We start from the raw sequence: 13,398 nt of genomic DNA, 5'->3' as shown, positions 1-13,398 counted from the left end.
ACCTACTTTCTCATGCCAAATTATATCTATATACTCTATATTAATTTCATTTTCTAAATCTCATATATATATAACCATTCCAATAGTTATTGTTAGATTTTCAGTGTATAAATGTCAAATTTGTAAAAATCAATATTTTTTGGATAGTTCAATCAATCATTAATTGTGGGGAAATATGTTGATACAAAGTAAATGTAGCAAGATGACTTTTTTTTTTTAAAAAAAAATATTGAGATAATATCGATGAGGTGAGTGTGAAATTTGTGTCATAATTTATTTGTATAAAATTTTTTAGAGGTGGAAAGATTAATATATATTTAAATTTTTATAGAAGTTAAAGTTAAAGATAAGAACGTGGGAAATCTATTAAAGAAGATAATATTTTGAATGAGATAATTAAACGATTAACTCTAATATCGTCATCTCAATTAATTTAAGGTTGGAATAGTAAATATTTTACACTTATATGTGACATATTTCTTTCTTATGAATATTTTTCTATCTCTAAAAATATTATCTTAAAATTTAAAATTTTCATGTCCAACTTGGTAAGATCCATGAAAAATATTTTCTTAATAGTAACAATTTTATTACTAGTAGTAATAAATTTTTTTGTGAATAGAAAATATAATTAATAAGCTTATATAAATAAAACATGATAAGTTAAACAAAAATTTACAGTAGCTTAGATGGTAAACATCTTGTAACACTTTTGTTAAAAACTAGTTGAGGAACATTTTGGCTAAGGAAAGACTTGGTACTTAAGTTGTCCATTGTGACACACCTCTCTTTCTTGGAAGTCTACTCGATAGGTTTTTAACTTAAATCCTATTGAACAGATTAAGTACTGTTAAACTATTATGCAATATACTCAATTGATATAAAATATGTGATGGATTCATCTTTCTGGAAGGATAATAAGATGTCTAACTGGCTATGCCAGATTCAACTTCTTAGTTCCCAAAACGTTTATATTAAGGTTATATTTGTGATGGTAGGATAGAGGAATCTGAAAAACTGGAGTTGGTACATCCCTGATCATAGAGCAGCCCTGGTCAAATCCAGTAAGTTGTGACTAATCATATGTTCTGATGTTTATGATGAGTTTGATTCGTCAAACATTTGATTCTTCTCCGGTGACCATTTATAGTGATATTTTATTATTGTTAATTTATTTTGTGATATATTGATTTCTGTGATGATTGTATTTTATTATATATGTTATTTTGTGATATATCTCATTTGCATATATTGTCACCATTCAATATAAAATTACCAATTTTTTTTAACGTGAAAATGATACATGGTATTCATATTCCACCTAATAGATACACTAAATAGCACAATCTAATCAAATTTGTTAAGATTTTTTATTATAGAAAAATTTAAACTACCTCTATTACAATAATATATATATATATATATATATTATAATTAATTTTTTCAATTTAGTATTATGGTTATTTTTAATTATAGAACAATTTAAACGTACCTCTATTATAATAATAATATATATATATATATATTATAATTAATTTTTTCAATTTAGTATTATGGTTATTATATGCTTGAGACAAATATTATTATTATTGTTATTATATACTTGAGGTAAATATTATTTTTTAATCAGAGACTCATTATTCTTATTGATCTTATAAATACAACCTCTAAGAAATATCCACTTCATAATTTATCATACTTATATTTATAAAGATCATAAACTCTTGTTGATTTAAACGTTGGAGAACCTTTTACAGAGTGGATCTCCCTCCCTCTTAAGGATCAAAAAATTTCATTTTAACCAACAAACACTCTCGGTTATGATTTTATCACATATTCACAATCCATACTCAAAATCCTCCTAAAATATATATAATGGCATGTTCACATCCTTAAGCATTAGTGTGACTTTGCAACACCATATTATATGATTAATCAACCAACCAAAAGTAGTTATATTGAATCTTCTCCCACCACTTGCCAAAAAGATGTCTGGATTTAGTTAGAAAGAGTACATAGATATGTCATACTTCAAAATGTTTAATAACTCACATATTTAACTGTCATAATTATATGATGTCACCGTCCATTTAGCTTAGTGTAATGTACTTAGGGAACATTTAAAAGGATTTGTAAAGTGATTTATGATGTGTTTATAAACCACGTCTTAATACCAAACTAAGTTTTTTTCTAAAGATTTATCTCAATAAGTTTGATCATCAAACTTATGATATATCTTCTACGTAACAAGTTTGTATTAAAATTTTCATCCAACTAAAATTATAATTTCTATTTTGAAGCAATTGACAGAAGGAATCTTTTGTACCATATATAGTGGTGAAAGATCTTAAAACGAGTTTGAAAAATCTGAAAAGTATTTTAAAGAGTGTCGTGTTGGAAGAAAGTGGATATCGTTTTCAAAAAACAGTGTTGAGTATTATTGACACTGAAGTTTAATTAATTTTATGGAGCAAGTATCTATTCTCTTGCCTAATTAATGGTTCATGTCTTTTCTCATATATTATATTATTTTTTTTCCTTGAGCTAAGTGCTGCTGTTTGTATTTTTCTCATACATAATGCTTTCTTCTCTTTTCTTTGTCACATGACACATTGAGAACCTCACACACAAGTCCATGATTTGGTCAACTAGGGGTTGGTGGAATGGGAACACATAGGGCTGTTAGACTTCATTTTATATTATCTTTCAATACAAAATTTTACTTTTTTTTAATTAAAATCTTACTTTAATATATTATGTCACTTTTGTTTTCAGCATATGATTAAAATCTAATGATAAAAACTAAATAGTTTTATATATTAAAAAATGTTTTTAATGTACCTTTAGAAATAATTAAATAAAATGAGTCACTATACTATTCTTATACTATTGTATGTATTTGAAAGATAATATAAATGGAAAGGTAATCTGTTTTTGTTCATATTTCATTTAGTGTTATAATTATAATACTCCTTAAAACATAAACTATTTTCAATATTTACAATATTTACAATATTTTTAATTTCTTCTCACTCGAAAAATTGAATGAAAAAAAATCAAACCACTCATGTTCTTAAAATTCGTCAATTTGACTTTTAATAAAATAAATACATATAAATCTAACTTGTATATACAAATTAAACAATATAAAACAAGCTCCAATTAATTGCGTAGTGTTTTCGTTAACATTTTTATTCATTAAAATGTATTTTCTATATAATGAATTTAGTTATGTGTATTATTGTATTAGTTTTTTTTATATTTATCTTCATTTCAACAATATCTCTTGATGTGGTTGCAATTTTAAAAATATCACTGAACTGAAAGAAACCTAACGGCGACAATTCAAATGTATTTAAATTAGATCGTTATCATAGATTTTTTTTCTTTTAAATATAATGAAACGTAACCATAATTAAAACAAATATATAATTTTAAAAAGCGTGTGAAATTGAAGATAGTCCAAATCAACCATTGGTATAAAAAAAATCCGAGAATTAATATTTATCAATGTAATTGAAATAACATAACACTAATTTTCGCAATTAACACCATTTAATAAAAAATAATGTTAATCTATCAAAAAGATACACAAATAATTATTCTCTAGTAACAAAAATGTTAAATCACATCATGAAAATCAAATCAACATTTTCTTACTCTGTCTCCCCTTTATCCGAAAAGTGTTAGAACCTGAAATGGAAAAATATATAACTCAAATTTGGAAATTGAAAATATTGAATTAGTATTTCTCAGTCTCTGCCTTACGTTACAGATTAATACATTATAATTATAACATGTTAATTAAAAATTATGGCAATAGTACGTTAGATTAAAATTAATTAGTAGAATATTAAATTGATTGACTTTGGTGCAATTTGTGACAATAAAAAAATGTGTAATTAAGACAGCACATAGTCACAGTGATGATAAGCATTGAAGATATGAAAAATTTATTTAATTTTATATAAATCTGATATGGGAATATGAACACCATTAACTCCTCAACGGTGTTGCAATATGAACACCGTTTATTTTTAAGTTCATATAGGGTTGTGTGTTACTGTAAAAACAAACTTTATATTTAATAAATATAATTATTTTAAAAACGATAAGTAATAGAAACTTGGATCTTAAATTTCTATATTTAATTTCTTAAAATTAAATTAATTATACACGTAATTTTCCTATGCATGAAAGAAGAGTAACACGTGAATGTTGTCTTAAAAAATTACGTGAATAACATCATTAGTTTCCTTAATGAGTGAGATTATGAAAATCTTCTAGTGCTTTAATTATTTTTCACTTCCAAAAAAGAAAAGAAATAGGGAAGTATATGGATTTGTACAAAGAGACAAAGGAGGAGGTAAAGTAAAGTATAAGTAACTAACATAATTTGGTGGCTTTGTTGTTATTTTTTCCTTACACACAAAGATAATATCAGTCATACAATGGAGAAAGTGAAAGAATGAGGGGAAAACCACATAAGACTAACGTATAACATAACCTTATTTTTAGTCACTTAATTGTTGTTAAGAATTTCATTACTTTTAAATTTTTTGAATTAATAATTTCTGTCAATAATAATCAATAGTTTACCAAATATTGAACAGATACATAATCTCTTATGACATTTTCAACCATAAATGAAAGTAATATATTATCAAATTATTTTATATTAGTTATAGCTTTTTAAAAATATAACTCTTATCATGGAATAAAATACATTGAGATCGAGACTTAAAGAATTAATGAAGTTGTTCTCAATGTTTCTTCTTATTCTTTTTTTCTTTTTTTTTTCTTTATTCCTACTGTTTAATTAATTATTTGAAATACCTTACATGGATATATTTTATTCTTATCATCCAAAACATAGATTACACTAAATATCTATATGAGGAATTTATATACTTTTTCGCAAATCACATTAATTTAAAATATTTCAAACATATTAAAAATGCAAGATTTATGTGTTGGCTCACAAATGATTTTCTATTTAAAATTAATTATGAAGAATATAAATAAAGAACAAAAATAAAGAATAATAAAGATGTAATCCATGCATTTTTTCTTAAAATATTTGATTATTAAATACATTATCTTTATCTTTTAATTAGTTTGTTATTATTTTTTATTTATATTTTAAATTTAGTTTATATATATTTTTATTCAAATAATAACAAATTAATTAAAAATAAAAAATAAAAATAATATATCTATCTTTAATTATATTTTACATATATCTTTTTACATTTTACATAATATCATTATTTTGTCTAGAAATATAAACGTCAATATTAATTATTAAAAGAATAAAAATTAATATTGTGCTAAAGTTGAATATATAAAATAAATAGTTTTAAAAAAACTAAAATTACAGTGATATTTAAACACATTACTATGTTCAAATTAACAATTTATTTATAAATAGTAACAACGGAAGGTGCATTTAGTGTATGTTAAGTCATATTCTTAAAAAGGATTTGTTGGATATCAGAATGATTTTCCAAGAAAGATGTAACAAGAGGAATCGACGGAACATCAAATATTGTACTCCTTAAGCTTAGACAAGTTTGAGAATTATCAGATCTTCAAAATCCAGTGCTGTTCTTTCTTTCGTAGTTCTTTTTTACCGTTAAGATCTTTTGCCGCCGAAAAATTGACAGCCAATCTCAACCGTATGATCAACAAATCCCCAACTTCTGTGATGGTCCACCTCCTACAGTGGACCCCACCTGCACCGTTCTGATTCCGAAGTAAGAAAATAAGAGAGCTTTTTATCTCTCTCTATCTCTCTCTATCTCTCTCTACTCTCTCTGTATGCTCTTGTCTGTTCCCCCACCACCATCCTTTGAGTCACACCAAAGCCACTGTGATTCCATTCCATCTCTTTTCTTTTCCTCTGAATACCTCTAAAGTTTCCATTTTTCGGACATGGGTATCTCTTTTTTTCTGTGTTTATCTTAGTTTTTCTCTTCTCTTGTCTCTTTCGACTTGTTAAGTGTGGACTTTGTCTGGGGTGCCATCATGCGTTTGGGTTGAAGAATCTGTGAACTGGCGGTGTTCTATATGCTGTGGTGCTGCTTCTGTTGCTATTCGTGCTTCTAGCTTGAGGGTTTTGTTTATTGTGGTTGCATCTTTTTGCGCGTGCGTGTGTGTTTGTGTGGATTGGTTATTGGGTTGGAGATGTTGGGTTCAGGTACCAATTTGGTGACCACGGTCATTGGGTTTGGCATGAGTGCCACTTTCATTGTGTTTGTCTGCACCAGAATCATATGCGGAAGGCTAAGAGGAGGTGTTGAATCTCGGATGGTGTATCAGATTGAATCAAGAATTGATATAGAACAGGTAAGTTCGGTTGTTCCTTTTTCTTCCTTCCCCTTTTCCTGTTTTTGCCTCTGAACTGGGCTTGATTTTGGGTGATTTGTTCAATTTCTATGAAACTTCTATCAATATTGTAATCTCTGTTTTATTTTAGTCATGACTCATATGTTATTTTTCTGATCCGGTAGTTAGTGTACTAGGAATGAGGATTGCTGCAATTTTCTGTGGTTCTTTCTAATATTTGATTCTGATGCAAATGCTGCATTCTATTTCTAAAAAGTAAATCTGTGGCTTGGCTGTAAGCTTTTAATCAGATGTTGGGAATTGGGCATTTGTATCTATGAATGTGTATATTTCCCCTTAAATTAATTGCCATTGGTCATGATAAGATACCAAGATTTATGCAGATGTTCTAATCCAATTCGTAATCAAGACTTTTTCAATGTAAATAACAAAAACAACTTCAAAGCCTTATCTTCCTTGGTGGGGTCGGGTAAATACATCACACGACACATTGAGCTGGGTCAAAAACCAAATCTTTAGAAGTATTAACACTGCATTAGGGTTCCTATGCAGCTGTTCTAACTCATTAGACACTATTTGAGTCTTCCAACACGTTTCTTCCGGGTAACAACTTAGCATTAGCAAAAATCTGTCACGAACTCGTTAGTGATCCATGTTTGATATGCTGCAAGGTTTATGTTATTTCAAGTTCATGAATAGAATGTTTCTATACCCTCCAAATAATGGTGGATCACGAGAGATTGCACTGTCTAATTTGTAATTTTTAGTTTGTCATCATTCTATACTGTGAACGTTGGTTGCTTTAGATTTTAATTTTTCATTGTTTACTGATAGCCAGAACATCATGTTAATGACCCTGAATCAGAACCTGTTCTGCTTGATGCAATCCCTACTTTGAAGTTCAACCAAGAGGCTTTCAGTTCCCTTGAACACACACAGTTAAGTTTTAGTCTCTCAATTGTAGGTCACAGAGAAGAAGTTCCTCATGTTTTCCTTGACAGAAGATTTCAAACTGTTACAGTAATTTCTTACTGCATAGAATTGTTCATAGCACATGATATACAAACAACTTTGATAGATTATCAAGCTCATGCAAGGAGGAGATAGATATATAACTTTGTTTGCTTCTGCAGGTGTGTAATATGTTTGGCAGATTACAAAGAAAGAGAAATCTTGCGTATCATGCCCAAATGTGGCCACACTTTTCATCTTTCTTGCATTGATATATGGCTGAGAAAACAATCTACCTGCCCAGTATGCCGTCTGCCATTGAAGAACTCTTCTGAAACAAAACATGTAAGACCTGTGACGTTTACCATGAGCCAATCTCTTGACGAGTCTCACACATCAGAAAGGAGTGAAAATGCAGAGAGACATGATGAACAACCTACTCCTACTGCAGCCAGTAACTCTTTACAACCAACTTCAGGTGAAGAAGGAGCAAGGCAATGATCTAAGAAGAGAAGATTGAAAAATTTCTGCTTTTGTAGAGGGATGCTTCTAATTATAGATTGGATTCAAATTCTTTGTCTGTGATATGGCCTTCGTATTTAATCTCTCGGTGGTGTAAATATGCTTCCATTTGTAGCATATGAAGGCCTAGTTTTTGGTGGAATCTTTGGCATACCATGCTTAAGTTCTTTTCTCCATCGTATCACTCAATCAAGCATACTTCTCTTATAATGGTTAACCGATTAAACAAATGTTTGATTACATATTAGTGCCAGCTATTGAGGGTCTATTTTTAATAGTATTTATGGCAGAAAGATTTTTACCAAATATATCTTGAAAACGGCCAGTGGTCCCCTGGAACTACTAATAACAATAACTGCACATATAAAATTATATCAGATATATCTGTAAATCTAACACATTGAAATATTATAAAGAATTCAAAGAGAAAAGTCTTGTTCTTCTCATAAAATATGTGTGTAGCAGGATAGGTTCTATAAGTAATGTTCAAGCGAGAGCAAAACGAATATGCAAAACTTGAAGACCTGCAATTTAGGAACATATGTTAAATCTGTAAATTAAATTGCGAAAATAACTTATTGATGTTAAAGGGGATATGTTATGATCAGTTTTTCAGGATATCTTGTACAGATTAGAAATAAGATACAATCCATTATTTATATATATTTATAATTTTTCTGATGTAAGTTGTACATAAAATGTCAATAATTGAAAACGTGTCTACTATTTATGTACTAATAGAGAATCAATTAATCTAGAAAGGCATCAAAGCCAAATTTCCTGACATGTTTGCACATGCCAGGTCATCTTGCAAGTTGTAACTATGATATCTAGCATGTGCACTTTGTTACCTCACACTTGTTTTTGTAGGAAAATGAGCAACCTAGTGGATTTAGATCAATGTACTATTTTCATGTGAAAGTGTTGGTGGTTGGATGCATATATGCTCCATAAGATAAGATGATGTTGTTAAGAAATATAAGTAAGTATAAGTCTCCCACTGAATAAAAATAAAATAAAATAAAATAAAATAAAAAAATATATAAAAAAATTCATAAATCTATTATCTTAATATTTTAGATTGAAAGTGATGTGAAATTTTTTATACAGATTTAGTTTAAGTCTTATTAATATAGTGTCTTTTAGTAAAAAAAAAATTTGAAATTATTATCAATATTATCATACATTAATCCTCTCAAAAGATGTGTCTCATGCTTAAATATGCTTTAAAACATTTCATAAAGGTGAATTCTAAGTTTGGATTGTAGTGCAAAATTGAAAGGAATAATGAAAAGTAAAGGAAGTGGTTTCATAGTATGAGAGTTGAGAAGAATTACAAGTAAAGGAATGAATAAAAAGAGAAGTACTAAAGGACCATGAGTATAGACATATAGATTCAAACATAGAAACCTTCTTGTTCAGAAGAAATTATATTTGTAGTACTTTAACTAATAATAGAAAAATAAGAGAATCCCAGAAAGTGACTAATCCCGATATTATTTTTATTGAAGCATCCTTTGATGTTGAATTGTAATAGGATCCAATGCATTATTTTTAGTAAGAAAAGCTGGTGGCTTGTTTTTGATAAATGGTAAGAATCTTGTTCAAGTCCTAAAGAAAATATGCAGCAAATAAAAATTGAATGATTTCTTGGGCATTATTTTCAATTTCTGGATTTTCTGCAACATTCATGTTTCATAACTTGGTCAGACTGGAAATTGAAAATCTCCATCATTTTGATTGGTTTTTAGTAACTATTGGTTCCTCTTCTCTATCAGTAAACCATGTAACGCCCCGGCAACTCTCGACTGCCCCCACAGATCACCACCAGGCTTTCCAGTGTGTTTTGTCCTCACTCGCACACTTTCCAGGAAAACTTCCCAGAAGGTCACCCATCCCAGAATTACTCCAAGCTAAGCACGCTTAACTATGGAGTTCTTATGAGTCAGGCTACCGAAAAGCAAATGCATTTTTGGTGATATGAGTAGTCAAATCAATTCCTTTAAGCTATCCTTCAACTGTATAGTCTCATACCTATACAGTCTCCAGATCCCTCTCATTCCGGTGTATGTTCGATTCGTCCATGTACCCCTTCCACCCGAAGCTGCCAGGAGCCGCTCCTTGTCTGTGCCCCCTGCACCATGCCTCTTGCACCGGCGTCACTCCCCGTCCTCGTCAGTGCCCGGATGTCACAAACCAACCTACTCTTAAACCTGGCAAAGCAATCAATGTATAATAATGTTTCAAAACTCCCACCATATTTATGGCTGTGGTTAATAATTCACATATGTGTATAAAAGTATCGTTAAACTAAAAGATAAAAAAATAAAGGCTTAATACCTGTTTTTGTCCCTCTTTCTAAGGGAAATGTTCACTTTCGTCCTACCTTTTTCAAAAAGTTCAATGTAGTCCCACGTTGTGAAAAAAGTGTTCAAGTTAATCCTTTTTGGTCACGGCGTTAAATATTTAACGGTCCTGCTGCCAGCTAGGACTGATGTGTGCAACGTGGCTTTTTACCTGCGTAACGTGGCAGTTGACGTGGCAGTGACTTGGAGAGAAATTGGTAATTTGGGATTTAACATCGTGGAGAAAGTGTCTTGAAATCTGAAGTCCCCCTTCGAAGTCCAGCCCTGGGACTCCGGATCCCTCCGCTTCAAGTTTGTCCTCGGCGGCGCGCCGCCCAGTCCCTGGGAGGACTTTCAGTCGAACCGCAAAACTCTCGGCGTCGTCGTGACAAAAAAGGATTAACTTGAACACTTTTTTCACAACGTGGGACTACATTGAACTTTTTGAAAGGTAGGACGAAAGTGAACATTTCCCTTAGAAAGAGGGACAAAAACAGGTATTAAAATTGAATAACATAAAAAATATTTATAAAAAATAATATATATATATATATATATATATATATATATATATATATATATATATATATATATATATATATATATATATATATATGAATGAAAATACTAACTTAAAATATAATAAATTTACATCCTTACACTTTTCTTTAATTTGACTTATAAGAGGAAAACACAACTTTAACTCATTATGTTCTCATATTCAATACAAATATATATATATATATATATATATATATATATATATATATATATATATATATATATATATAGTAAAGATATATTTTATTTTGTTAACTAAAATAAATTTAGTGAAAATAGATGCACTTAAAATTCTATACAGGTACTCAAATTTGTATATATTTTTATTTGATTTTTCAGATACCATTGTCTCTGTCACATATATTATATTAATCTCATATCTCAGTCTAGAATATATTATAATATTTTAAATTTTTAAAAAATACAAATACATGTGTATGTTTTTGCTAATATATATATATATATATATATATATATATATATATATATATATATATATATATAACTTATTCAATCTATATTTTTTAAATTTTCCAAAATTTAAAATAATATCAATTTAATTTTACTATCAAAATATTTAATACGGACTAGAGATAACAGATCAATTTAAAAATTAAAATATTTAGTTGCACATTTAACAATTCAAAGGTCAAATTAAATAAAATATATTACTAAAACATAAATTAAACCATAATTTAAATATTTAAATAAAAGCTCACTAAAGCAATCCAATGGGCCACAGGAGACATGTTGAACTAATTTATATATTAAATAAAATGCATTTTAAATAAATAATTCAATGGACAAAATAATTAAAAAGGTAAGACAGAAACATGATTTCATTGTATGAATTTATGGGTGCAACCCAATGGGCCATAGAAGAGACATGGTGAACTAAAATGAAAAACCAAACTAAAAGCTTTTATTTTATTATATTGTTTAATATATATATATATAATATTTATAAAAAAACACTGACACATAATTAACCTTCTGTTGAAACAAATTAGTCTTTCGAGAAGTTAGTTGAACTGTTATAATCAATCTATTATTATTTTATTTCTTCTTTTTCCTATAAGTATATAATTTCAGTTTGTTTCTCTATAAATTTTTATATTTTATATTTTATAATTTAAAATATAAATTTTACATCTAAACTATATAATTTGAAACATATTTTTTATTTTATATTTTAAAATGTATAATTTTAAAATATATAATCTAAATTTTATTTTTTATTTTACATATAAAAATATATATTTCTAAATACATAATTTTATAGGAATGTAGGTTAAAATGACGAAACTGAAAAAAAAAAGTTTCTATTTGACGTAAACGTTAAATATTTACGGACCTAAATATATTTAGATAGATTCCACTAAATCTATAGCTAAAAATGATTATTAACAAATTGTTTTTATAAAAACAGCTTATTTTTTATTATCTGCAACATACTTTAAAAAACAATGTCTTCCTGCATTTTTTAAAAATAGTTTCTGCAGCAATTTATTTTATAAATTACTTTAAATAATTTATAAATAATATTTTCTAATTAATTTTTGTTTCTACTTTTTCAAAAAAATTAATCAAACATGTTAAAAGAATACAGTGACTTTTTTCTGTAATTGTTTTTTGTTATGGACTCAAATAAGAGTAAAAAAACATTTTTCCCACTTTTTATGAGGTGAAAAGAGTAAAATAGTTGGTGAGAATAGTATAAACTAAGATGTTACAAGACGAGTTTGAATTAGGTAAAAAAAATAAAGTAATTGTACACCTGAGTGCAACAACCAACAACCAATAATGTCAGTAACGCCCCCAATAAACAATACAAAAACGTCCTCAACTTCCGTTATTTACACTCTCTACGCATAAATCATAAATCACGACCAGCACTTTCTCATTCACTTTCAAACACACACTCAATTTTTGTACTTGTGTTTCATCTAACACTCAGAAGCAAAATTTCAATCTTTCAATGGAAGAGGCACCTCCATCAATCCAAGACCTCGTTTTGTCGCTTCAACAAGCCACTTTAATGGCCAAGCAGTTACCATCATCATCCGCCGCCAACCCAACCCATCTCCACCAAATCCACTCTTCCCTCCACCAAGCTCACCGCCACCTCTCCTCCTTCCTCTCCACTCTCCAGCTGCCGCCAACTTATGCCGCCGAGTCCTCCGCCACCGTAGACCCGATGCAGGTGGAGGACGGTGGCGATGGTGAAGGTGATGATGAAGAGACCACTTCAAAGTGCACCACCATTGACTTGGTTGAAGAGAAAATGAGGCAGTGTTTCATCAAGAACAAACGCCCCAAACGGCCTCTGTCACCGTCTGCAGCGGCTGCCTCGGAGGAGAAGGGGGTTCCAGGTTATGCATATGTGGGGCGGATCAGGGACTATGATCCTAATGATATGAAGTTGAGGTCGTTGGACCTTTTGTATCAGTTTCATGCGTGATGTGGTGTGTCAAATGTGATAATGATGTTGCTAAATTTTCTTAGTTGATTTTGTTACGCTTATAGAAATTTAGTTTTCTTTTGGGATGATTGGTTTTGCTGATGAACAAGGAATGGATGATTTGGGTTGTATAGTTAGTTCAGTCCAGTAATTAATCTATTTAATGTTAGTGTTAGTTCTTTGCAGATTTTCTCTGATTTCATACTTTAC

At 29.1% G+C, this 13,398-nt stretch overlaps 2 protein-coding genes across 2 annotated transcripts; both read left to right on the top strand.

The window, feature by feature from the left end:
• Positions 1-5,786: 5,786 nt before the first annotated feature.
• Positions 5,787-8,027, top strand: LOC108327828 (RING-H2 finger protein ATL5). The gene is made up of 3 exons (XM_017561545.2): positions 5,787-6,348; positions 7,183-7,286; positions 7,482-8,027. Exons 1-3 carry the CDS (start codon positions 6,187-6,189, stop codon positions 7,798-7,800), a joined length of 585 nt encoding a protein of 194 aa, XP_017417034.1. The 5' UTR covers positions 5,787-6,186; the 3' UTR covers positions 7,801-8,027.
• A 4,539-nt stretch (positions 8,028-12,566) lies between these two features.
• On the top strand, positions 12,567-13,357 carry LOC108327108 (uncharacterized). Its single transcript, XM_017560834.2, has one exon. It carries the CDS (start codon positions 12,706-12,708, stop codon positions 13,186-13,188), a length of 483 nt encoding a protein of 160 aa, XP_017416323.1. The 5' UTR covers positions 12,567-12,705; the 3' UTR covers positions 13,189-13,357.
• Positions 13,358-13,398: the final 41 nt, after the last annotated feature.

The sequence above is a fragment of the Vigna angularis genome, chromosome 2, assembly GCF_016808095.1.
Source record: "Vigna angularis cultivar LongXiaoDou No.4 chromosome 2, ASM1680809v1, whole genome shotgun sequence".
Lineage (NCBI taxonomy): Eukaryota > Viridiplantae > Streptophyta > Magnoliopsida > Fabales > Fabaceae > Vigna > Vigna angularis.
This window is presented reverse-complemented; position numbering and strand designations above follow the sequence as displayed.

Coding starts and splice junctions, on each gene's coding strand:
- LOC108327828 (XM_017561545.2), top strand. CDS start 6,187: ATGTTGGGTTCAGGTACCAATTTGGTGACCACGGTCATTGGGTTTGGC. Junction 6,349..7,182: donor CAAGAATTGATATAGAACAG/GTAAGTTCGGTT, acceptor GTTTACTGATAG/CCAGAACATCATGTTAATGA. Junction 7,287..7,481: donor AGTTCCCTTGAACACACACA/GTTAAGTTTTAG, acceptor TTGCTTCTGCAG/GTGTGTAATATGTTTGGCAG.
- LOC108327108 (XM_017560834.2), top strand. CDS start 12,706: ATGGAAGAGGCACCTCCATCAATCCAAGACCTCGTTTTGTCGCTTCAA.